This window comes from Oryza glaberrima, chromosome 2 (genome assembly GCF_000147395.1).
Source record: "Oryza glaberrima chromosome 2, OglaRS2, whole genome shotgun sequence".
NCBI classification, from domain to species: Eukaryota; Viridiplantae; Streptophyta; class Magnoliopsida; order Poales; family Poaceae; genus Oryza; species Oryza glaberrima.
Genome location: NC_068327.1, coordinates 33,585,831 through 33,610,299, shown reverse-complemented (window position 1 = coordinate 33,610,299; position 24,469 = coordinate 33,585,831). Strand labels below are relative to the sequence as shown.

Below are 24,469 nucleotides of genomic sequence, written 5' to 3'. Positions count from 1 at the left end.
AGAAGCAGACAAGTGGACACAACCATGCTTAACTGTGTACTTCAGGAAGAACAAGCAAGCACATAAAGTAAGGATGGTTCAGTGCCAGATCTTCCAAGTTAGGGCTCAGGAACCACAAAATGGATACATGAATTCACAGCAAACCTCATAATACTAGTTGAGCTACTATGGCCCCAACAGAACAGAGGTTTGCAGGGATTTCATAAAAAACGAATTCAATCTTCTGTTGGCTTGACGACAGCTTCAACTTCTGTGATTGTACTCTCAGCCTCTCCAATCTCAGCACCTTGTTCATTTGATTCCTTCAATTCAGCCTGCAATAGAACAATGGTTGTGGTTACTGAAGAAGAGGATATGCAGAATTTAAATGTCGCCAGAAAAAATTCATACGATACCAGAGTTGCTTTCAAGTCTGCCAGTGCAGTTTCAAGTCGCTTATGGCAGTCTGGGACCATCATCCTTGACTCGGCTAAAACATTCTCCTGCAGGCGTAAATGACATTAACATAAAGTTCAAAGGGTTCCACATTGAATTGCAACTTGGAAGAGATGTAGCGCCACCAATAATCAGCTTTGCTCCTTCAAAAAGAAATGCAGTTGCAACGAACTGAGCAACAGTCTTCCCAATCTCATTTTCACACACACACACACACACACACACACACACACACACACACAAAAAAAAAATCAAATCAAATTTAGAGCTCTTCAGACATATATGAACTGTGATGTCTTAACAAGCCTTGCAACACCTATATGTAAAACTCTGTATAATGTGATTGTCAGAGAACATGGTAGCACTCTGAAGAATGCATCCGCCACATGTTCATTTAATGCACAACCCCGTTTATAACAATGTCCATCCATATGCTGTGTTGCTATGATTACATAGACTGCCCAATCAAAACATCTCAAAAATGCATTTTTAAGGAAGAAATTATTCTCTACTGGGTAAATGGACTAGAATAAGATTGTTATAAATCTAAGTCATTGGACAAAACCAGAAGCCAAAATTACAACCAACAACTGACTTGTTCAGTGAGTCATGGTATATTGCATTATTGATATATACGGAAAAGCTTGAAGCCAAACCATTAAGTTAATTATTAGAATTAGTGGCACCAGAATATGCAACTGAAGCATAACTTGACACCATAGATTCCAACCATAAATAATGCAGAAATCACTATGCCACAACCATTGTGGAATGGATGATAAAAACATGTACGTTTTTTAGATAATGGAAGTTTTCATTGATCTCAGTCAATTACATCAATGCGATATAATTGCACTAAGAACACTTCTTGGCAACATGTATGCAAAACTGACAAACACAAAAGGATAAACCAGACTGTTAACAAGGCTTAGATACTTCTTTTGCCTAATCATTTTGATGAACTGCTGATTAATTGAAGCACAACTAATAACGAAGCAACAAGAGGAGCAACCATTCACAAGAGAAACAAAAAGCCCTTGATAAATACTAGTATAAGATTCTTCTTTTAATCACAATACACGGCATATGTACTACTCCCTAACAGTACTGCACTTGCAATTTACTACCAGAATAATGCAGACAAATTAACAGGCAGGTTAGTAAAGGGGGGAAAAAGGCTTGCAATTGCAAGCACAAAGATCTTCTTCACCTGTTGCTTGAGATCGTAGGGGTCGGCGCCTTTCTCCTTCATGTCAGCAGTCTTGGCCGCCTCCTTCTCCACCTCCTTCTCGTAGGAGCGGAGCTCCTTGACGATCCTCTTGCAGGTCGACGTCTTGATCTTCAGGTTCCTCAGAGTCGCCATCCTAGAAATCCAGAAGAAACTGGATGCGCCAATTGGAGGGGAAAGAAATCAGTTAGTCCGGATGAATCCCCCAACTACGCCACGCAGGCGCATCGATCCAACCAGAGAAGAACGAGGAGGAATACCTCGAAACTGGATGCTCGCGCGGGGTCGGAAGGAGAGGAGGCCGTCCCTTCTCGCCGGCGGCGCGTCGCGGCAGAGCAGATCGGCGGAGACAGAGAGGAGAGTGCGGCGGAGGCGAGACCTGACGGCGGCGGCTGCAGGCTGCAGCACACCGGGCGAGTTCCTATGGGCTTCAGTTGGGCCTCAATGGGCTTCCTCAAGCTTTATTTCAATAAGTCTATTTTGCCTCCCTCAACTAAAAAACAGTTTATAGCAGCTCCTACATCTTCGAAAGACGCTCTCCTTATGAAGCGGTTTCTGCTGACGTGACAGGTTGACTCTGGTCGACTCACTGAGACAGGTTTTGCGGTTGGGAAGACAATTCAGGGTGTGTTCGGCACTGCCGGTTCCAACTTTCCCCTCTCGTTTTCCGTGCATACGTTTTTCAAACCACTAAACGGTGTGTTTTTTTACAAAAAGTTTTTATACGAAAGTTGCTTAAAAAAATCATATTGTTCCATTTTTTTAAAAAAAATTAGCTAATACTTAATAATCACGTGCTAATAGACTGCTCCGTTTTCCGCGCGCACTGGTTGGGAAGCTCCAGTAGCGAACACACCCTCAATCAGGAGCAATAAAGGAGGGAGTCAGAGTAGACTTATTCTAGCTATACTTTACTAACAACTGGCCAATTTGTCTTCCTCTGAGGCCCAACTGTTGGTGAAAGCTTGGACTAATGACGGCCCAAATAATTGGATTGCCTCATCGGCTCGCTCTACCTCTACCCTCCCTCCCGCCGCCGCCCGCCGTCACGCCGTCGCCGATGGCTTCCTCCTCGCCGGCGTCTCCTACCGGCGCCGCTGCCGCCCTCCCCTCCCCGCCCCTTCCGGGGTCAGCCTCCGGTACTCGATCGCCGCCCTCCCCGATTCTTTTTTTCTTCGACCTGTTGTTTCGATTGATTGGTTGGTGCATGCGAAAACTTCGAACTGGTACAGTATTTGCGAGCAAAAATCGATGAACAATTAGAGAAAAAAAAAGCTAGTACTCGATATATTAGGATAGTACTACTCCATATGTTGCTAGAGGAAACTCTGAATCCTGAGCTGTATGACTGTATCAATGCAACTTGCATTGTGTGTGCAAAGAAAAAAAAAAAGAAATGCATTGCTACTGGTAGTTGTAATTAACTACATTTCTACAAGAGTCTTAAGCAAGTTTGACTCGTGAATGGTAGTTGCAACTTGCAAGAGTTCTGTGTGTGGTCCTTTGTGCAGCAAAGCAGTTAATTGAGAAAAAGCAGCAGAGTTACTCACTCACAGACACCAATCAACATGCATGGACCATACATATGCATCTATCCTGCTGCTAGTGCTATGGTATCCATTCTGTGTGCTAAAACGCGACTAATGACAAGCTAACAATGCACCTTGTAGGACAGTTCCAACCTGATAAAAAGCCGTTTTTTATTCTCTCTCTAGCGAATAGCAGAAGCTCTGCTGTTTCTTCTTTCGAGCAGAACTGAAATATATAATATACAAACTCTTCGTTACAACAGCTACTGCATTGTAAACAACCGCAACTAGGGTACTTGTATAAGTTGAAGCGAGAAGGAACTTTGTTTCTTCACTTGGTTTGCAGGAGTGAGTTTGTTGTGTGTTGAATTAATGGAGTCTTTAGTTTTTTTTAATTATCAATCATGCATCGTCCTCAAAGTTCTTGAGATAGTACAGTACATGGTTAAGATTCATCTCAACCACTCATGTTACTTTCCTGAATCCTGCCAACCTTAATGGTGACACCAACTCAAAAGCAGAGCGATTTATCTTGGGCTTTTGCCCTTTCCTGATGCATCCAGGAGAGTTTCACTTTCACCATTGCAAGCTTGTTGCAGCAGCAGGAGAAGTACATATGAATCAAATCAAAATCCAAGCCAAAGCATGAAAGAAACATATACATGTAAGCAATAAATCCAGTTCAGTTTGCAGCTTGACCTCATCATCCATGGACACATCTAACGCTGTCGTTAACTGATCGGTAGCGATTGATGTGGTCGCATGTGTGTGGGCGCATCCATGCAAATACTATACTACTACTGCATAACATGCACTTGTTCGTCTCATCATCTATAGTTAGCTAAGCTCTGGCTATCATTGTGCAATGGCTTGTTGATGAGTTCTTAATTTGCTGCAGTGCCCTGGCAACATCATGTATGTACTCTCACTCTCAGTATATGTTATTATGTTTGTACTAGATCTCTGCATGTTTGTGTACATCTTGCTACTTGCTTGCTTTTTCCCAAGCTGGTCCTGAATACTAATCCTGTTTGATCTGCATGCAGGTTTGGACCAGTTGGATGCCATGGACAGGACAGCAAATTTGCCTTGGCACAAAAGCTGCCTTGTCTAGCGGTATATGTGCATAGTGCTGTACTAATACTGTATTTGTGCGTGTATCTATGTGTTTTTGTACATGTGTGTATCCAGACATGGGCCAGTAGTGTCGGCTCTGTTTTTTTTTCCAGCTTATTAATCGGATTATTAGAACCACTTATTTGTTTTACGTTTTCTTAAAAACAATGTGATTTATATAAAAAAAATATTCAACTGCATTGTGTTTGACCACCTGTTTTAAATTATTTGTTAAGTATATTTATCAAAATATTTAATTAATTCCTATAATAAGTAGATAATCCGCATCAATAATCCATTCACTTATCTAAATATCTAAATCAAACATATGCAGTATGTATGAGGGTGCTGGCTGAGGGATGCAAATGCAATCGATGGACCACTCAGAGATCTGAACTTCTGGATTGAAGCAGATAAGGTGAGAGATTGCACAATTATACTAGATAGATCAAGCTGCTGCTAGTATGATTCATAGTTTGGTGTTGTTGTCTGTAGGCATTGGCCTCTTCTCCTTGGTTAGTTCAGTATTTGGCTGAACTGAATTGAATGGCATGCAGCCATGCATGATTCAATTGAATGCAAGCTAGGACTACTGGTTGTGCATGCATGGATCAAGCTACTCTGTTAGTAACTGAATTGAAGGGGAACTGGAATGAATGAATGAATAAATACTGATCGATCGATTGCCTGCTGCTTCTGCTGCTGGATTGCACTCTTCCTTTCTGATAGGTTGATAGATCCGCTTCTTTCGGGCATACATGCAGAGCTGGATTAATGTTGCTGCAGGCTCTCTGATTTCACTCACTGCATGTGCAAAGTGTAAATTATGAATTTACTAGCACTAGTACTATATGTTAGTGTCTGCTGCAAGTTAGTTTATCTCGCAGCAATTGTTTCTCTCTGAAGATTATCGGCGTGATTGCTGGGAATACATCTGCGTATGTAATTATGTATGTATGTGCATGCATATGCATGCGGTATAATATACTGTACTGTACTTACTGATAGGCACATGACTTGTACTTATACTACTTAATCACTTACACGTATGCAAGTACGAGCTAAAGCTAAGCGCGAGCCCCACGCTGTCGTGTGACACGTGGCCGTGAAAGCTGTACACGTCTAAAGTCTAAGGGCTTTTTCAGTTTACATTTAAAAACGAAGGGTGAATTTTACCATTCGGTTTGGAGGAATAAAATATAAAAACAAACTAATTTTTTCATTCCTAACTGTCGTACAGGAGAGGCTGAAAATTTTACATCCAATCGGACCTTTAGAAAAATCCTGTAGGATTGAAGTGTATTTACCTTTTCAATTTCTATGGATTAGAATATCTATAAACTGAACAAGTTCTAAACGAGATGAGAACCAGTTTGGCTGTGAAAGTGTGAACCTTTGTTGCATTGACCTGCAAAGGCTACCTTCATCTTTCTCGTTGGAAAAAAAGAAACTTCACTTTACATCCCTAAACTTTCACCAAATCGTCGTCAGATTTCAGTGGCAAAAGAACTTTACTTACATCCCTAAACTTTCACCAAATCGGCGTCAGACTTCAGTGGAAAAAAAACTTTACTTTGCATCTCTAAACTTCCACCAAATCGGCGTCAGAATTCAGTGAAAATTCAGGATTGTATACTGAGCAGTTTCATTTTGAAAACTTGTCTGAAAATCTGAACCAAAGTCTATTAATTACTAAATTTATTCAGAACCTAGAGTATGTGCAACTTGAACTGCACACACAATCATCACTCCACGAGTGTCCTGCAAAGGTAGCCAATGAATTACCCAAAGGAAAACTAAAAAGCAGAACACATAGTACTCCTACTCCTATATTAAAGGTCGTGAAGAACACAAGGCCACCAATGGCAGCGATGATGAACAGGCCAAGCTGCACAAGCAGAGACCACCACAGATCACAAAAAGGCAGCTCTTTTTCACTTCAGAAAAAGCAGAAACCGTTGAGCCCTAATAAATGAATTGTGAACTAACCCTATCCCAACGGCTTCTTCTCTCTTTAGCTAGGCCGGTGAGTGAGTACTGAGTACACGCTATTTCCTCACACTACAAACAGTTCACAGCTTAATGACACTGCGCCCAGCACTGTTCACAGCTTCACAAGTTCATCATATCATAAACAAGGTTTGCCCCAGGCATTAATTTCGACTGGCAGATTTGCAAGCAAGGATCTCATAATGCAGGCCCCCACAGGTTTGCGATTGCATACCTTCATTTAAAAAAAAACTGTGCTATACCTCTCAAAACGGTACATTTTTTAGGTGCTCTCTTTTTAAACTGTTAAATGGTACATTTTTTATAAAAAAATTATAGAAAAATTGCTTTAAAAAATTATATTAATATATTTTAATTTTTTACTAATACTTAATTAATCACATGTTAATTAACAACACTGAACTCAGCCTCTAAGTATTGGATGAAACTTTTTCGAGTACAGGAACACTAGAAAAAGTCTCATCAGTACTATGTTTTTGTATGGAGAGAGTACGCCCTCCTCCGTCAGAAAAAGAATTAACTTTTATGTATAACACCTTCCGTCCTTCGAAACAATTAACTTCTACTACCTACGAATTCGGACAACGGGTACACCTTTTTTTTTTTTTTCTATTACTGCTTTGCACAGCCACACATGGAGTAAAATCTGTTGTTTAGTAGGAGGAGAGTTCAGAAAAGTGGAGCGTAGCAACAAACACCACAAGGACCAGAGAAGCAGAAAGCCAGAAGAAAAGATCAGAACTTTTTACCCACTGAAACTACTTTCCCATGTAGTAGCATAGTAGTAAAAAACTATTTCTCATCCTTTTCATTTATTGAAGTACTGAAGAGAGACAATGTAAACAACAGTTGCCATGACACTCCCTAAAAATAAGAGAGCCTGTGTCGAGCTGAGCATGAGCAGCAGTGGCAACTTGCAAAGCAGCCATCAGGATGCTGAAATTACACAGCAGGATGCTCCAGAAATTTCACATGCTTTGGCCTGTGAAAAAAAGATGAACAGGGGTGAACTGACCATCCTTGGCCCTCCTCTCCTCCTTCAGGTCCCCAGAAACCTGCAAGTGCAACAGCTCTCCAGTTGTGCCAGTTGGTGTGGTTGTGAGGTAGTAGTATCTGGTCACTGACATGTGGGTCCCAGTGACACACCCACATGAAGCCACAGTAGCCCACATGCCAATGGACAGGGACACCACTCAGCCACCACAATCCCCTAATCCACTACTCAATCAGGCAGTATGAACACCAGCAACCAACATGGATTCTTCAGTTTGCAGCAACCAACATGGGGTCAAAATTATATAAGCTAGAGTTGCACAATGCACCATGAATCCATGTTTCATGCCGTTGTTTCAGGTTCAATGAAAACTAGTAGTAGTTCCCACTTGTAACTTCGATATGTGACACCAAGAGATTCTCCAGTGAATTTTTCTATGTTTTTTTTAGCAAACCCCAAAATATGCTATTATCACGGAGAAGACAGTGGCTGTCTGTCTGATTCACCATTAACAAAGTTGGCTGTCTGTCTGATTGATTCACCATTAACATGCCAATGGGCAATGACCAATCAACATTTGTCTTACTGTTGAGACCGGTAGGCTATAAGCACTATGATTGAAGTAAACAAAGTGTATTAAACATTATATAAATCACAGTTGACATGCAACATAGCAAAGGTTACGTTGCCCTGTGACACTCGTGAACACATGACATGCTGGGGATTTTTTTGTCTCATGGATCAGATCATACATTGGTCAGGGTGATAACAAATGAAGCAATTAATATATTACACTCTGTTGGTTTGTAGGCTACTTTTCAATCTCGAATGAGACAATACTGACCACAAGCAAAGCAACACCAACAGCTCACTAGAGACGAATGGAATCAATTATTTTGTCTCGTGTTGTTCGTGGATTAAAAGGATATCAACAATACTGACAAAATGTATTTTTCAAGCAGGCCAAGCTATTTACAGCACACTTCTACATCAGAATGAAGAAAGGCCCTCTCAAAATAGAAAAGGAAATAAAAGAAAACAAAGAATAAAGGACATATATTAGGCAAAAGGCACATTTGGCATCACATGCATTTCTGTGGTGATGTGAATGAATGAAGCAGTGTTACAGCAGCAAGTATCGCGTGAAACAGCAATGTTAGGAGGCATAAGCAAAATTAGTGGTTAGAAAAGTGGAGGTACCTCGCTAGTTGTTAGTCAGGCACTCAGATCTACAACTGCATCTGCAATCAGGTCCTCCAAGACCATTGTACAGACCATACTGGTGAGCTCGAATGTCTCCAATCGTGTCGTGTCGCTGCTGGCCGCCTCCAACACCTCTCTCTTCAGTATCATTTCCACCAGGAGGTTTCTTTCAATAGTTTCTCCGGGTGGATACTTGTCAAGAATCGACCAGTTCCTTATGACTCGCCAAATTTCATCAGCTGCCGAGTTACTGAAAGCATTCTCACAATCTTTGCGTTCCAAAGAAGATGACCTTCCCAATGGATACGCCATCAGTTCTGCAGTCCAAGTGAGCTCTGTGAGTGCCTCATTGACAGCATCGAATAGAAACTTCTCTTTCGACCGCCTTTCCCGCAATTTGGTTCCCTCTTCTTGGTAATCTGAGAACTTCTCAAGCAAATACAGTTCCAAAGGACTGGATAATATGCAACCTTCTCTATCTATGCCAGCAGAGCAGACTAACTTCTGGATAAATGTCAATGAGTCTTGATCTTCGTCAGCCTTAGAGAAAAGCCTTGATAGTCTCAAGGAATTTGGCGACATGACTTCCAGTGGGGGATCTTCCCATGAAAGTGACCGTGAAAATGATCCGATAAGTGGAGATCTCGACAAAGCTTCTGCACACACACACCCAGATGTCATTTACATATATATTACGAAGAACTGTTTGTATTTCATAGTTGGATGAAAAGGGTTTTCAGCTTACGTGGGGATGCGGTGATGAAACTTTCAGATGAGCACAGCAAGCTCCTGCTGTTATCGGAGAGAAATGGTCCATCTAGTACAGACACAGGACTTGGTTGGTCCTGTGACTCACCAAAGATTCCTGGGGCACCAATAACCGGGATGGAAGAAATATCCTGACAAAATAGAGCCAAAATTTCATATTTTGAACTTTGGATGACTATAGAAGAAAAGGCACAAACATATACAAGCCTTTTTTTTTTATAAAATCGGTGAAGTAAGATTGAGCAGAGCATAACATGCTCAATACCTTGGCAGGCATGTTTTCCATATCATTCATGTGCCAAGAACTAGCCATGAGCCTTGGCATAGAAATCTCATCGACATTCTGTATAGTACAGTTAAGCGGATTGTCCAGTGCAGAATGATCAGCGTTTTCGCTGAAATCATTAATAGTAGCAGAATTTCCATGCTTGAGTCTATCATCAGTTGATGGAATTCCAGATGGATCTAGCTTCCCCCGAGCCACTTTCCTATTTTTAGAGAACAGACTGGAAACCTTTTCCCTAAATGATAATGACTTCCTGTTCTTTTCCTTCTCGGCTTCCTGACAACCGGTCGCTACTCCATTTAGCTCAGTGCCTCCGAAAGACAAAGAAATCGGAACAGATCGAGACCGTGGCAAACACAAGAACGGTTCTTCGGAATCCATCTCAGGTGATGGGTTCTCCAATGTGACTCCCCCAAACACTTCTTGGTCTTTCTTGACTTCTGGAATGGTAAGCATCTCACCTAGTGTGCCCATACTTCTGCGTGCTTCCCTTTCTTCCTCACCACCGACGGTGGATGATACAATTGACAATCTCTCAAAAATCCTTTTTTTGGCTTCTTTGACCACTGATGGTTCACGCCGATGGGATGTCTGACTAGAGCATGATGCAGAGTAAGGGCTGCCACTCCTGCTCAGGAAATCCCAGGAACGGCCAGAAGTAGGAGTACCGAACTCCAAATCCTCACTTATTTCACCAGACACTTCTTTTGCATTCTCAACTTCTGACTTGCTGAAGGAGTCATCTCCAATATAAATATCATGGAACTCATAAGAGAGTAGGTTTTCTTCATCCTGCTTGTCTTTCAAACGCATCCTCATCTGCCAAGTGATCTCTTTGGCCAGTCTTCTTGAGCTTGGCACTGTCTCATCAACTGCCGACATACTATCATCTTCACTATCAGCTGCAGTTGATGATGATGAAGGGGACCTCAGAATCTTGGGTTCCTGGGACTTTACAAGTCCTGGCTTTAGTACTACAATTCTTGTTGGTTCAGAAAATGTTGAATTTGTTGGGGAAACACTTAAACTCTGATGACGCCTGCACCTGTTCCCTTCACTTTCATCTCCGTCTGAATAGAGCTGCCTCCCTACAAGAGTGTTGCCATTTCTCTTGATTGAGTCTGATGGCTTCAGTATGGTTATTTGCTTTGTCTCCGAAGGTGGGGTATCAGGTTGGAACTCATAATTGTTGTGTGATAACAGTGGATTTGGCTCATCAAGGAATTTCAAGAACAGATCTTTATTTGAGCTTAAAAACTGCAATGCTTCTTGGAACTCCTTTGTGTGGAGAAGCTTCTCATCTGTAGCCAGACGTTTTGCTTCAGCAAATTTTTCACGCACAAGGGTCATTCTCTTCTCACAAGAAGGCTCCTTCCCTTGGTGTTTATTCCTGCTGCTATTCATTCTTAAAGTTTGATCACTGAAACCACTGCATGGTTCACTGTGTGTTCCTGCCTTTTGGTTTGGGTGGCCTTTGCTGTCCTTCTTTGGTCTGAGATTCCGACTGTTCTCATCAAAACCACCAGATCGATATTCCTTGTCTGATCTTTTTCCCGATTTCAGATCAGATCGGTGGCCGGCAGCATCATTTAGACCCATCAATCTGGCAACAACATTCAGTGGCTCCTCGCCAGACATCCCTTCTTTCCACATGTCCTGCTCCATGAACAATTTAACAGGAGCCTCACCAGATCTTTTAGTTGGTGAGCTCAATCTTTTAGTTGGGGACTGCTTTCTAGGCTGACTATCTCTCTGTAGTAAAACCAAATAAAAACATATACATACTAAGTACCAGGTTATGCTTGAGTTCGTTTGTAGTTCAAAAGCAACAGGAAACAAAGGGGGACAGACAATTCACTAACCTTTTTATCTTCTATCTGTGATGAGAATGGACCAATTGCCATCTTGAAAGCATTACCACGGTCTTTACCTGCTGGAGAAACTGCAAGGCGTATGCTGCATTGCATCAGAGCTTGGTCTAGCACCAATCTTGCATAACAAGAAGGGGGAAACAGAAGTAGACGAAGACGCATACCATCTCTATGCGCTTTCTCTGTGAGCATCTTGGTCGCGACCACGCCATTGCTGAGGTCGAACATGTTTATCATCCTACCCAAGCATCCAGGGAAGGGCCCGAGAACCTGCAGGTCCTGCTTCTTCTTCTGCTTCCTATCTTGAACCCCTCTCATCTCTCAACACTGCAAGCAAATATCCAAAATAGCATACATGATATATCACGAGAATACGCAAGTATCACCAAGATTTCAAAGTTCGAAATTCACACTGAACAATCAAGCAGCTCCAAATTTTATCTTTTTTTGAACGATGGGAAGAGGGAGAGGAGAGAAGAACCAGACAAGACAAACCGGCCAAGAACGAAACGAACAAAGAAAGAAACAACTGCATCCCAAACAACAACGAGTGGGAAGCAAGGAATCAACACGTGAAATGCACTCACCCCCACCGCATCCCCGAGGAGAAGAACAAACAATATGGCAGGGAGAGAGAAATGCAGGGAACTATCATGCGAGATGGCACAAGAACTAATCATCACACTTCACCCCGGGGCCTGGAAAGGCCACAGTACAGTAGTAGTAGTAGCAGCCAAAGAAGATGCACAGAAAAGAATACGGTAGCAAAAGCAAAGCTATATGTAAAGCTTTGCCTCTTTTTTTTTTCTTTTTTTTTTTTTTGCCCTGGGTAATCTCCAAATTAAAATACTGCAGCAGCATCACGCAAATGCAGGTAAGAGAAGCTAAGCTTGCACATGTCGCAACCGCGCCGCGAAAGGTGGGAAATTTCTTACCGGAACGGGACGACATGGGTGGCGATGCGTCCGGCCGGGGAGATCAAATCCACACGAAAGGGAAAGCAGGCAGCCGCAAGAAAGCTCAGCTCAGCTCGCATTCTCTCCTCAGAAAGGCACCGGCTTTTCTTACCCAGAGAGAGAAATAGAGAATGGATGTGTGGTAAAAGGCCCAACCAAATCAAAGCCAGAGGTGGGTAGCGGCGAAAATCAGGAACAAAGCCAAAGTTAAAGAATCCATGGATGTCCCGTGATTGGGGGCTATTATTATGAATCCATGGAAATGCCACGAAGAAGAAGAAGAAGTGGGCAGGAGGAGATCATGTTTGCTACTACTTTGCTTTGCAGTTTGTAGCCAATGCGAGAGGCGGGAGAGGAAATAGTTGATCGATCGGCATGGTCCCCATGGATGGATCCGGTTAGTAGTAGACAGCAGATGGGATTGATTTGGTAGGTGGTAGGAGAAGACGAGACGAACAAGATTAGTAGTAGAAGAAGTAGTACCAGTAGAATCCATTAAAGACGAGGAGAGGAGAGGAGAGAGCTCTTCTTCCTCTTCCTACTCCTATTACTACTCCTATCATATCAAACAAATTAACAAACAGCGGCAATGAAAAGAAAAGATTAGGGAAAGCGAGAGGGGATTCATTGATTAATCCCACCTGAAAAGGCGCCGCTTTTGGAGACGAAAGCGACGGAAGGGAAGGAAACGGTCACCTCCCTCCCTCCCCGAAAACGGCAAACGAAATACGCTCTCACCAAAACTAAATTAACCAAAAAAGAGGGAGTGACTAGCCTTCCTCTCTCTTTTGTTCATACCTGCACCGCTTGCTTCGCCGCCGGCGAGCCCGCAACCGCCGCCTCCGCCCTCGCCGCCGCCGGCGGTGACCGGAGAGATACACCGAGGTATTAAACCGCGCCGGATGGGTCGGATCTAGCTAGCGCGCCATTGCAGCCGCGGCGGCGGAGCAGGAGGCCGGCCGGTGATCGGGCCCACGTCGCCGCAGCAGCAGCTCTCGCGCTCCGGCGAGCCGGAGACGGGAAGAGGAGGGAATGGTGGTTGGGGGGAAGAGACCGGAAACCGCTCTCGTCTTCGTGTCCAAGTGTAGTGTGCGTGGTCTGCCTCTCTGGGTTGCAATGGCGCACACGGAAAGGAGAGAGGAAGAGGGAGAGGAGAGAGATGGGGAGGAAGAAGAAGAAGAGGAGGAGGAGGAGGAGGAGGAGGTGGGGGCGTGGCAGAGCACGTGAAGGCTCATTAATGGGCCGCGGCACCCGCGTCCAGTGAAGCGGCGTAGTACACCACCATTGCCATTGCCACTGCCATTACCACCCCAAGATTATTATTACTCCTCCCCCTCTTCCATTGCCACTAGCGCTACTACGGCGGTGGTGTTCTTTTTTCAACTCCCTCCGTATCAAAAATATAGCAACATATAACTAGGGTACGTTTCAAGCCGATTCTAGGTTACTATATATTCTAAGACGGAGGGAGTAATAAAGATAAAGATGAAGATTAAGATTTTTACGTAAAATAAGGTGGTATTAACGTATGATTGATTGAGTTTTAATTATTATAAATTTAGAAAATAGATTAATATGATATCTAAATTTATTAACATATATATGAATGTGGGCAATAACAGAAAGCCTTATAACCTAAAACGGAGAAAGTATTTTAGAGCAACTTTCATATAGAAAGTTTTCGCACGAAACAAAACTGTATAACAGTTTAAAAAACATGCCACGAAAATTTTTACCTTCATCCAACTCGAACCTACGACTAGTATATTTTTAATTAACTCTATTTTGATTGGTGTAGCAGGGGGCAAATTGGCATGGACAAATGTTTTTTTCTCGTCATCCACGCCACCATTAGAGTAGTAGCAGCAAATCCATCTGCATTAGATTAGCCTCTCGGCTAATCTTAATCCCGTTTCTTGATTACCTCGTCCTGTCGCGTTTAAGGTCAGGCCTGGGCCAAGCTATGGCTGCTACTGCTGCTTAAGACCTCAACTTGGGTGTTTGGTGGCGCCTATCATTGAGACGTGCATGTGCTCTCACAGTGCCTGTGCTGCCTCTGCCTCTGCCTTCCTGCAAGCTTAACTGCCTTGGACCTCTCTCTCTAGTCTCTACTACGCCTTTCTGCGACCCCCAAGTCGCCATTGTCCTCCACACCACATCATTCATATGGCTGCCGGCCGCCTGCCTAAGCACAATCTGATTATCAGTAACTGCTAATCTAGTCTACTCTTTTACTGGTTTTCTACTCACATAATGCCATCCTGTCTGGCTGTCACTGTCTCTGCAATGGACGAAGAACATGTTAGTAGTAGTATTAATCTTTCCAAATTCATTCAACTTGTCTCTGCCACTGTGTGTATTCAGAACTCTAGATGGCCATTTGAGAATTGGGTTCTCAATCCCAAATGTGGTAGTAGTAATAGTATCTGCGAGATTTGCCAGCGTGCACAGGATTACAAATAGATCACATATGTCATATATGTAATAATAATAGTATAAATCAGGCACATGCCTGTGGAGTACGGCCAAAGGAGCAACTGGACAAGTTGGAAATCTCACAGCCTATGAACTGCACACCCATTATATTTTTTTCTTCCTTTCCTTTAGATCACATAAGCTGTAGCAAACAGGATGAAAATGCTAGTACTACTATTCTTCCATTGGTTGTACAATCTGCACTGCCTACATGCATGTATCTCATTTCTGGGTAGTAAAAACAGGTAATTATGATTTACAGTATAGAGATCTATTCTACTATGCTCATAAATTTGGAGAAAGGGGGAGAGAGCTGAGCTGCTGCCCTTATTGTGCACACATGGCCATAAATAAAAAGAAAGAGAAGGCTAAGGCTAACCAACGGTGGAGAGTTATCGTTGAAACAAGCATTGCGTCTTCTTCTGCTGCTGCTGTTGCTGCTGGGTTGCCTGCATCAAGCGTCCACAGCAATAAAGCTCGTCTGGGACAGCCGACTGGCGTACGTGGTTACCAGCTGCAGCTGGGCGCTGTCCAGCCTCTCCAAATACGGCAAGAACGCTGGCCCGAGCTTCAGGTACGTATCCACCAAGCACAACACCACAGCCTGCAATATAATGGCAGCACACAGGATGATGAGCATTCTGCTACTTGTAGCAAATAGAGCTGTGGACAAATAATCTCGATGAAATATGAACTTAATTGGAAAGTACAGGGTGCATGAATGAATTCTTTGCTTGTTTGCATGTTTCATGCTACTTTCTTTTGTTTGCTTTTTCTTGGAGAATATATCCATCTCTGTGTTGAGTAGCACAAATATAGTAAAGCAGATTCAGGGGGGCACAAATGACATTACAAAGCCAAGGCCTTCCAAACAATCCAAGGTCCAAAGGAACAACGCCGCATGATGCCCACAGCCCACTGAATCCAAATACAAAAGTACTCGTGAACTGTGCTGAGATCAGTTAAGACTAAAGTGGAATCTGGCCCATAAAACTGAAGGGGCTAATACAAACATATATATGGATCGATATGGCATGCTCGTGGATTCTGAATAAACTCTACTGGGAGATGCTCAAGCTCAACACCTCAACATTGCAGGCTTGTAGCTGTACTTCTTATGAATTTTTTTGTCAATGTAGTTGAACAAGGGCTACGCTCATTATGAAGTGGAATCTATTTCCATTTTTTTTTTTAAAAAAAAAAGTATTTCTGATTGTGCCATAACCTCTTTGATGCCAGAATTTTGAGAAAGGTGAAGAATAATAAGAACAAAGTTTTCAGATTCACTTATGAGAAATAGTATCTGATCTTAAAACAGGATTTGTGAGAGTTAGTGGGAATGAATGACCTTGCGGACATATGGACTATGGTTTTCGAAGGCGTCCAGGAGTGCAGGAAGAAATATCGACAAATGTGCCATAAGATTGTCCTGTGATAATCGAATAACAAGCTGCAGATAAAGGAAGAAGTCGAGAATTAGCAACAAAGAGAAGAAAAATTGCGTACATAGCTCACTCAACTAATATGATATCACAAAAGTGGAGGTAAACAAGAAAGTCATAATCCTCAGATAACGAAATGCAGGATTAAACATGTGCTCTTTCACCATATAATTTGATGGTTTAGCCTACTAGCCTAGTACCAAAATATTGTTAGAACTGAACTCGCCATTTTACCATACACAAGATTGACATATATCTTTCCTTTTTTTTAAAAAAAAGATTGACATATATCAACTGCAGTCTTGGGGTTAGGAGTACCTTGCTCAAACTGTTGATGCTGACAATAAGAACTTTTTCATCCTGGTTGGCCAACTGAGAAGCAATTGCCTGCTTATTTGGATTAAACACTTAAGATACCAACTACTACAAAAGGGAAAATAAAATATCCCAAAGACAAATAATACATACTCTTAGGCATGTCAGCGGATCAAATTGAGTAACCACCATTGTCAAACAGATATGGGCTTGATTTACAACCTGCAATGACAATGGCATAAAAGGCTTGAGAGGGCAATAACTTTATGGCATCAAGAACTGCAAGCTGAAAAGAACACTGTCAGTGCAGTACCTTCAAGGCAGCATCTTTGGTTGCATGCAGCAATTTAACTATAAGAGTATCGATACAGTTCTCCATTGCCTTTCGCTGGATTACATGGCCATGACAAATGTCATTTTCATGGAAGATGGCATTTAAATGATGCCACACCAAGAACACACTCTTAAGTAACTTCAGAAACACTTACTTGCTTTTCAAGAATTTCAACCAATAGAGTAAGTGCAAGCTCTCTGGTGGATTCCTCTGGATCATCAAGCATCTCAAGTAGAGAAGAGGACATCTGGTGTAAATTCTGAAAAGGGAACTAGTTAAAAAGAATACTTTTTTTTCTCAGGTTGCTGGATCTAATGCCTATACCCTATGTATAGTTAGATCATTTTGCAAAAGGATCATTTTGCAAAAGGCTTTCTATCTCAATGCAATAGTACGGAAGCATTTTGCATATTCCCTAGAAAAAAGACAGCAGGACTAATTACAGGACAATGCCACTTAAAGCTTCAGATCGAAGCCTTATCTAACCTTGATTGACACGGAAGGGCCATTTATCTCTGGAACTTCTTCCATTTGACTCATTTCGTCCTGTTTATCAAAAATAATATATGTGATCATACTGTGTAATAGAAACCACAAAAGAAAATAGACTGACCGAAATGGGAATAATCTAAAAAAAACAATGATCAGACAAAACATTAGGCGGGTCAATCAAGTAGTTAGAAACCTGATGATATGTCCTGGAAATGCTTGGTCCATGATCTTGACAGCTATTCAATATGACATTCCTATTTCTGACAGTTATGTTCAGTTCACTCTCGTTTGATTCCTCAAATCTCTTGATGTCAGTACCCTCTTTTCTTGGACTCTCAACTGTGTTATCTGATATCACATTATAATCAAATGTTCTAGGGGGGTCACTCGACCTTGTATCACTAGATTTCTTGTCCATCATTTCAGCATCATGACCATTAGATTCATCGTAAGATTCAGATTCAATTTTCCCAGCGCGTCGCTCACGAACTTCCAAAGAAATTCTTGGGAGACAGTGGAGTGCAGAATCGAACACATCATCAGCCTGAAGGCAATCAGACTGATATGTGGCATGCAGATGGTGCTTATTTTGCTTTATGACTAAACCTTTAGCATAAGGTTGATATGCACCAACAAAAGAATCAAATAGTGGCACCTTTGGCTTATGTTTCCTTTGTTGCAAAAACTCTTCCAAGTCGCTCTCTATTGTAGGGATCAACTGCTTTATTGCCCGTCTTAATCTCTTTTGTTCTTCCATTGACAAGCTAACTAGAAAGCTTAACAAAGATGCAGGATCGTAGTGAGAATAGATTGATGAGAAACCAGCAACGCTAACCTCTTTTAGCTTACTGTTTTTGTCCTTGAACAAAAGAGCTAGCTTTTCAAGCCATGGCTTAAGGAAGCTGCTGCTAGAATAGTTGTCAGAACTGACTGTGCATTTTACAAAAGAAGAGTTTGCAAACTCAATAATTGCCAATTTTGACTTGGGAGATTTCTGTTCTTCTAGTGTACGAAGTAGGGCCGGTAAGAGCGAATCAATGGAATAGATTTCACCTGCAAGTTTCAAAATTGCTGAGCACTGCTGCTTGATGGATTCCTTTGGATCATTCAGCTGAGAGAAAACATGAGGCAGAGTCTTGTCCAGATAATGTTCAAAAGGCTTCTTAAAAACTGGCATGATCTCTGAAAGTGATGAGAGAGCAGCCTGTGCTATTTTATGATGAGGATCAGCCAAGTAACGACTAACAAACCTCATAACCTTGTCAAAATTTTGTGCAACCTCCTGAATGCCTCTTGGTCCCTGCTCTAGCAAAGATTGTCTTAAGAAATTGAATGCGTATACCCTCATCATCCAATCTGACTTTGGTTTAAGACCCAAAGAAAGTGCCTCGGTGAGAGAGGAGGGCACATCCATGTTGCTGACCATTTCACCCAAAATGAGTTGCTTGTCATCTAAATCACTTCTGTTACTGGCATAAAACCAGTTTGTCATCTGCTTACTCAAGAGAGGACGCCGGAAGTTGGGAATGTAATTGTTCCGCGGCTCCTTACGAACAACACTCTTATTAGGAGCGCTAGTATGATGCTTCACTTTCTGAGCTCCTAGTTTTCCACCTGAGCTACCATCAGAGTTCACTTGAATAGGGTTATGTTTCAGCGAGTTTCCTGATTCTTTCAAACTAACAGGAGGTGAACGGTTCAGCAGATCAGAAGGATGTCCCAAAACTTGAACTTGCTGAGTCAGCTGTTCAGTATTTGGCCTGCATTCAGCCTTGTCTTGAACAATTGTTACAACAGTTGCATCAGACGGTAGCAATTCTGAAGTAGGTTCTAGTATAAATTGAGTGGCAGAGGATGGATCACAAGATGATAAATTGACACCTGCAGTATTGGCTGGATTCAATTACTTGGTCAATGGATCCTGATTTGCTAGCAGATAAAATATAAATAAATTATTTCTGCATGACATATACCTGAATCACATTTATCAGGATCAGGGCCTTTGTCTGGGCTTGTTTCTTTTTCTAACGTACTGGTATCTTTAAATGAACTTCCAGTAGTTGTAGTGCCATCAGTTTTGCCTTCAGGCTGAATTTTTGAGGTCATATCATCATGCTGAACGGATGCTTTCACTTGTACTGATTGAAGGTCTACAGAAGAAAACGATGTTCCAGAATCGACCTTGACAACTTTGTCAATTTCAGTTGAATTACAAGAACTAGATTGAGGCTGCATCAATTTAACTCTTTCTACAGGAGAAAGATGCCTTTGCTGTGTCTCAGCATCTTCATCATTTATCATCTATGCAATTCAACAAAATAATGTTAAATTATAGAACAAATTAGGTAAATATATCAGTTAAATCTGAGGATATACTTTCTGCCTGGATGATTCAAACGATGAAAACAACTGATGCGAACGTTCAGGCCAAATCCTTGAAAACATTCTGTAGCATGCTCTAGCACTTGATCGGACCTTCGAATTGGAAAATCAGTGTAAATCTCTGATTAAGTCATCAAGATGAACATTAAAAGAACATCCACACAGGACCACTAGTTTAAGTGCAATGCAGTGCACAAAAATGTAAGTGTTTAGTGAAATATAGTGAACCATCTGCCTAAATTATGGCCTTAACCATAATCAAAGGTTGAGATGTGTTCTTGAAAAAAATTCCAGGACCAATGTTCCAGATTACCCTTTTTTTTTAAGAAACTGGAAAAATCACTATTTTTATGCAGGTATTTTATCTTATACAGTGGCTAAAAATTACATTATACCTTTTATTTTTCCTGGTTTTCCTTTCAATCCTTTTGTCATCGCAATGTGGTATGTATTTTTATTTTTTTTGGTAATAACGAAAAGATACTTAATTCATGGCTAGTAGTTATGCATTTGAGGTGTACAGTACATTTAACTAAATATATGTGATATATAACGCAAAGAAAATCCACTAAAAAGTTTCTGCAAAGGTAAAAGGAGGATGGAAAAGATAAGGAAGAAATGTGTAAGTGCCTTTCATACATTTCAAATAATCGTGCCATATAAATACCTCACTAGTTGCATCTTCTATACAACATTTTATGAATTCTTCATACAGATCAACTGATCTCTGTATTTCTGGAGTATCAACCCATAACTCCAACATCAATATTGCGTACTCACAACACCTACAACAGCAAATGCCTTTTTAATCATTCATCCAAGATTATAGCTATACTATAATATTGTGTTTCTCTTACCTGGCACGGAGAACTGCACTTTTATCATTCTTTGCAAATTCAATAATTTTTGGTAGAATACGAGCTACTTTGCAGTTCCGCAGCATCTGTATTTGGAAGTAATGAACATAAAAATGATGAAATCAAATGGAAAACAAAATTTCTTCGGTATATTACCTCTTTTATACAATTATCCGAGGACTCAGCAATTACATGAATAGTGATCACAACATTCTTAAGAAGGACCTACAAATATAAGATGGTAACGAGGTCATTTTAGAAGTATCCAGGATGATACTGTTAACTTCCAACAGATGTAAAAATAGGTTAGCAACATACCGGAATAAGCAGTTCAGCGCACAGTTCAAAGTCACGTAGCAGTTCTTTTGATAAGAAATTTAGCAAATGGCATGCCTGTAAATATTGGAAAACACTTGGATTAATGAGCGCCCAAAATATGATTGAAAGATGGTCTGTTCAATACCAAAGGTTTAAAGGCAGTCGCTCACCAAGTCAATATATCTATTTTTGGTTTGCCTACAGTACATCTATGGGAACTATATGGTTTGCAGTACATACAAGCAACATTCTCTTATCTCAAACAGTGAAATAGGTTGCATTATTACAAAGACGAACAAACTAAACATCCAGACCTGTTTCACAACACTTGATCTCCTATCCAGAATCTGGGTTATGAGTGGGGTCACAAGCTGCTTTAGGAGCATAGGGAAGGCTGAATAGTCGGCAGCACCTGGGACAAATTACTATTAGACAAAAATCACAAAAATCTTCAACTTACCCAATGTGTACAATGATAGTGATCGATGCAAACAGAAATGAGCAGGAATTACAACCTCCGAGAACTAAGCCTTCCACTCTTTGCATTGCAGTTATTCGTATTGCCCATTCATTATCTGGATGTAAAGTAGATGCTACTCTTTCTATTTCTCTTGATAGGTCCTTCTCAGAGAATACCTTTATTGGTCCAAGCGATTTTCTTGTAATATCTCCATCTCCTGTACCAAATATGGATGGACAGATCGCATCCCAAATTCCCAATGATCAGGGATAGCTTTGGTAAGATCAAAGAATGTGAAGAAAACAGAACAGAAAAATCAGAGTCCAGGATGCATAATAGAATAACAGGTAACCAGAACTCCATTGTTCAGTTGAGGTATCTATGGTTCTAAAAACCAGCACTGCTTGCTCTTAGCCTATTATCACCTATTGGGCTAAGATTAGTTAGTGGCAAGAAGAGAATCTTGACCAGCAGGTCTGAGTTGATCATATAAAAACAAGTTCTCGATTGGAAATTGAGGGATAAAAAATTGTGCGGGTCAAACCATTCTAACAATTGTTTCACTTTTAACTTTATATATGTTATAAAATGCTGTTAGATGATGCCATGCATTTTCACAGATAATTTAAGATTATTTGCACCACTAATTTTATTTTGATGAAAAAAATGCAATCATGAGCTCATGACCCATTTCGTCAGTTAGCATATATATATATATAAGACCAAATTAATTGACTTCTTACAAAAAAAAAGTAAATAGTTTTGGGACGCTTTTGCCTATCAAGTATATTGGATTACATTGTTGATGTTGAAACTTATCTGAGAACAAACAATTGTGGAAAAACATGCTGAATTGGATACAAGTATTTCACATGGTAATTTATAAGAACAAGTTTAGTGTGATATTGGTCTAAAAAGAAAGGAAACTGAAACAGCAATTCACATTCTTTAGGTTTGAATCCCTGAGTTCTCTCATAGTACCTGCAAGAAGTGAGGCATCTCTTGTAACAATCTTCACTTTGGGACTTTTCTTTGCTTGATTGGTATCCGTTGGTTCAATTTGTATTGTCATACATCGGTTGTCTTGGACATCTGATATGCATGGGGTTTTTTCTCCATTTCCCATCCTTGCATTCATCTCCTTCATCTGCAACTCAGTAATCAAAGCATAAAGGTATGAAACTGATATTTGAGACATGATAACGATGGATATTAATCACACATTACAAAATAGTAAGTAATAGTGTACAGTTTTAAGTTTTAAACGTTTGTACATTCTCTTTCTCCCTTTCCCTTTTCATTTTCCTTTTTTCTCTCCCTCTCCTCGTCTACTCCTCATGTAACTTTGCAACCGTCCATTTATATCAATGAAATGGCTATAAGGGCTCTACCTTCTTATGTCCAAAAAAAACATAGATAAGTAATAATTTCTGCTTTCACAATATTGTTGAAAGCACTAGCTACCAGAAATACATTGGATGAGCTTTTTTTTTTTTCAACAGGGTGAAAATTGCCAAATCTTAAGGGCAATAAGATGTGTGAACGTTGTTGCATCTCATAAATTCCGCAGATAACTAACCCAACCCAAATATCAATATGTTAACTTGCTATTGTTATATGTATGTGCTCTAACAAGATATGACACATTCATATAAATTGTTAAAAACCTGCAACATTCGCCTTCCTTTTCTTTCTGATCTCACTTTACTACTGTATATATGCACTGTTAATACTGTAACTATCAATCTCAGTAATTAAGTACAGTTCAGAATTCAGAAGCTGCTCATGCAAACCCACTGGATTAGACAGCACCACGAGCTCTAACCAACTAAGGAAAGGGGAACAGAATTGAGTGCCCCAAGAGGGCCAATACCTCCATGAGCCGCACGAGGAATCTCCTGGCCGCGTCCCGCACGGCCGGGTCGCCGTCCCCGAGCCGCCCGACGACCAGCGGCGCGAGCTTATCGGAGTGGCGCCGCATTGCCTCCCCGCTCGCCGCGCACAGCGCGTCGAGCGCCGGCCGCGCGGCCTCGGCGTCGCCCCCCGCGGCGGAGATGAGGAGGCGCGCGCAGCACTCGGCGAGCGCGGCCGCGCCGGCCTCCGAGAGCTCCGCCCCCGGCGCCGGCGTCAGCTCCCGCAGCCGCGCCACCGCGGCGGCGGACGCCGACGACGACGACGCCGCCGCCATCTCGCCGACGACGCGATGGTTTTGATGCGGTGGAATTGGAGGGAAAATCAAACCAAAGCGAGAGGCTTCCGAGAGAAGCAAGGAGACGAAGCGAAGAGTGGGGCTTTTGGGGAGGAGGTTTATATAGGCGCGGGTTTAGCGGTTTGGAATGTGATTTGACCAAGCTTAACCTTGTTTTTAAAAATTGGAGAATTTGATTTTTTTTTTTGATGGACTTTTGGAGGGTTCAAACTAAATAGGAGTGTTAAAATTCTGTAAAATTCATGTGTTTGGAAGAAGCATTTGCTGATGTGATTCTTGACTTTCTAGAAAATGGAAGCATTTATTTTCACTTGATTCCCAACCACCTTTGTAGCACAAATCAGCCCTTCAATTCATTGGTTTAAATGATAGTATTACTCACATGTCTCCAGCATTCATTAAGTTCAGAGATATCATTTGTAGTTAATGAAATAATGAACCTCAATTCCACGATATTTAGGATATGTTTGAGAAGAAAGGGATTGAGAAGATTGAGAAGATACGCAAAACGAGATGAGCCATTAGTTCATGATTAATTGAGTATTAATTATTTTAAATTTTAAAAATGAATTAATATGATTTTTTAAAGCAACTTTCCTGTAAAAATTTTTTGCAAAAAACACACCGTTTAGTAGTTTGGGAAGCGTGCGTGCGGAAAACGAGGTGCTTTCTCTCTCAATGTCCTCCGAACAAACGCTGCCTTAGTGTTTCGGGCCTATCAAGAACCGAGAGCCTATTCGAGTGGTTTTTTTTTTCACTAAAAAAATAGAGATTTTTTTTTCTTGAAAA

General features: G+C 41.4%; 3 protein-coding genes and 1 long non-coding RNA gene across 7 annotated transcripts; 1 reads left to right on the top strand and 3 right to left on the bottom strand.

Annotated features, from left to right (window-relative positions):
- Nucleotides 1-13: 13 nt before the first annotated feature.
- Nucleotides 14-2,087, bottom strand: LOC127763233 (tubulin-folding cofactor A). The gene is made up of 4 exons (XM_052287877.1): nt 1,924-2,087; nt 1,646-1,817; nt 396-482; nt 14-314 (listed from the first exon to the last, which is right to left on the bottom strand). Exons 2-4 carry the CDS (start codon nt 1,796-1,798, stop codon nt 216-218), a joined length of 339 nt encoding a protein of 112 aa, XP_052143837.1. The 5' UTR covers nt 1,799-1,817; nt 1,924-2,087; the 3' UTR covers nt 14-215.
- Nucleotides 2,088-3,965: 1,878 nt separating this feature from the next.
- Nucleotides 3,966-5,310, top strand: LOC127764521 (uncharacterized). Its single transcript, XR_008015891.1, has 4 exons — nt 3,966-4,107; nt 4,239-4,308; nt 4,643-4,726; nt 4,804-5,310. It is a non-coding gene; the product is annotated as an uncharacterized LOC127764521 (long non-coding RNA).
- A 3,061-nt stretch (nt 5,311-8,371) lies between these two features.
- Nucleotides 8,372-13,667, bottom strand: LOC127763057 (uncharacterized). 3 transcript variants are annotated; one of them, XM_052287633.1, is made up of 6 exons: nt 13,195-13,667; nt 11,605-11,767; nt 11,432-11,511; nt 9,549-11,321; nt 9,261-9,414; nt 8,372-9,171 (listed from the first exon to the last, which is right to left on the bottom strand). In XM_052287633.1, the coding sequence occupies exons 2-6, from the start codon at nt 11,756-11,758 to the stop codon at nt 8,528-8,530; spliced, it is 2,805 nt and encodes a 934-aa protein (XP_052143593.1). In that variant the 5' UTR covers nt 11,759-11,767; nt 13,195-13,667; the 3' UTR covers nt 8,372-8,527. The 3 variants fall into 3 exon arrangements, with proteins under 3 accessions (XP_052143593.1, XP_052143594.1, XP_052143595.1); XM_052287634.1 differs by lacking the exon at nt 13,195-13,667 and adding an exon at nt 12,376-13,133; XM_052287635.1 differs by lacking the exon at nt 13,195-13,667 and adding an exon at nt 12,028-12,359.
- A 1,287-nt stretch (nt 13,668-14,954) lies between these two features.
- Nucleotides 14,955-23,726, bottom strand: LOC127764207 (CLIP-associated protein-like). Of its 2 annotated transcripts, none has more exons than XM_052289056.1 (18): nt 23,345-23,726; nt 22,453-22,618; nt 21,527-21,688; nt 21,326-21,423; nt 21,012-21,086; nt 20,850-20,918; nt 20,694-20,779; nt 20,504-20,621; nt 19,831-19,929; nt 19,428-19,755; nt 17,648-19,347; nt 17,449-17,508; nt 17,117-17,221; nt 16,942-17,016; nt 16,782-16,850; nt 16,632-16,700; nt 16,220-16,321; nt 14,955-15,475 (listed from the first exon to the last, which is right to left on the bottom strand). In XM_052289056.1, the coding sequence occupies exons 1-18, from the start codon at nt 23,657-23,659 to the stop codon at nt 15,326-15,328; spliced, it is 3,846 nt and encodes a 1,281-aa protein (XP_052145016.1). In that variant the 5' UTR covers nt 23,660-23,726; the 3' UTR covers nt 14,955-15,325. The 2 variants fall into 2 exon arrangements, with proteins under 2 accessions (XP_052145016.1, XP_052145017.1); XM_052289057.1 differs by having other exon boundaries at nt 17,648-19,335; nt 23,345-23,725.
- Between the last annotated feature and the right edge of the window lie 743 nt (nt 23,727-24,469).

Bases quoted from the DNA above. Each gene is read 5' to 3' on its own strand.
- LOC127763233 (XM_052287877.1), bottom strand. From the start codon at position 1,798: ATGGCGACTCTGAGGAACCTGAAGATCAAGACGTCGACCTGCAAGAGG. The intron at 483-1,645 runs GTGAAGAAGATC...TTACGCCTGCAG, and splicing joins CCTACGATCTCAAGCAACAG to GAGAATGTTTTAGCCGAGTC. The intron at 315-395 runs GTATCGTATGAA...GTTCTATTGCAG, and splicing joins CAGACTTGAAAGCAACTCTG to GCTGAATTGAAGGAATCAAA.
- LOC127763057 (XM_052287633.1), bottom strand. From the start codon at position 11,758: ATGAGAGGGGTTCAAGATAGGAAGCAGAAGAAGAAGCAGGACCTGCAG. The intron at 11,512-11,604 runs GTATGCGTCTTC...TACGCCTTGCAG, and splicing joins AGAGAAAGCGCATAGAGATG to TTTCTCCAGCAGGTAAAGAC. The intron at 9,415-9,548 runs GTATTGAGCATG...CTATTTTGTCAG, and splicing joins TGGAAAACATGCCTGCCAAG to GATATTTCTTCCATCCCGGT.
- LOC127764207 (XM_052289056.1), bottom strand. From the start codon at position 23,659: ATGGCGGCGGCGTCGTCGTCGTCGGCGTCCGCCGCCGCGGTGGCGCGG. The intron at 20,919-21,011 runs GTATGTTGCTAA...TTATATTTGTAG, and splicing joins GCGCTGAACTGCTTATTCCG to GTCCTTCTTAAGAATGTTGT. The intron at 19,348-19,427 runs GTATATGTCATG...AATTGAATCCAG, and splicing joins TCCTGATAAATGTGATTCAG to CCAATACTGCAGGTGTCAAT.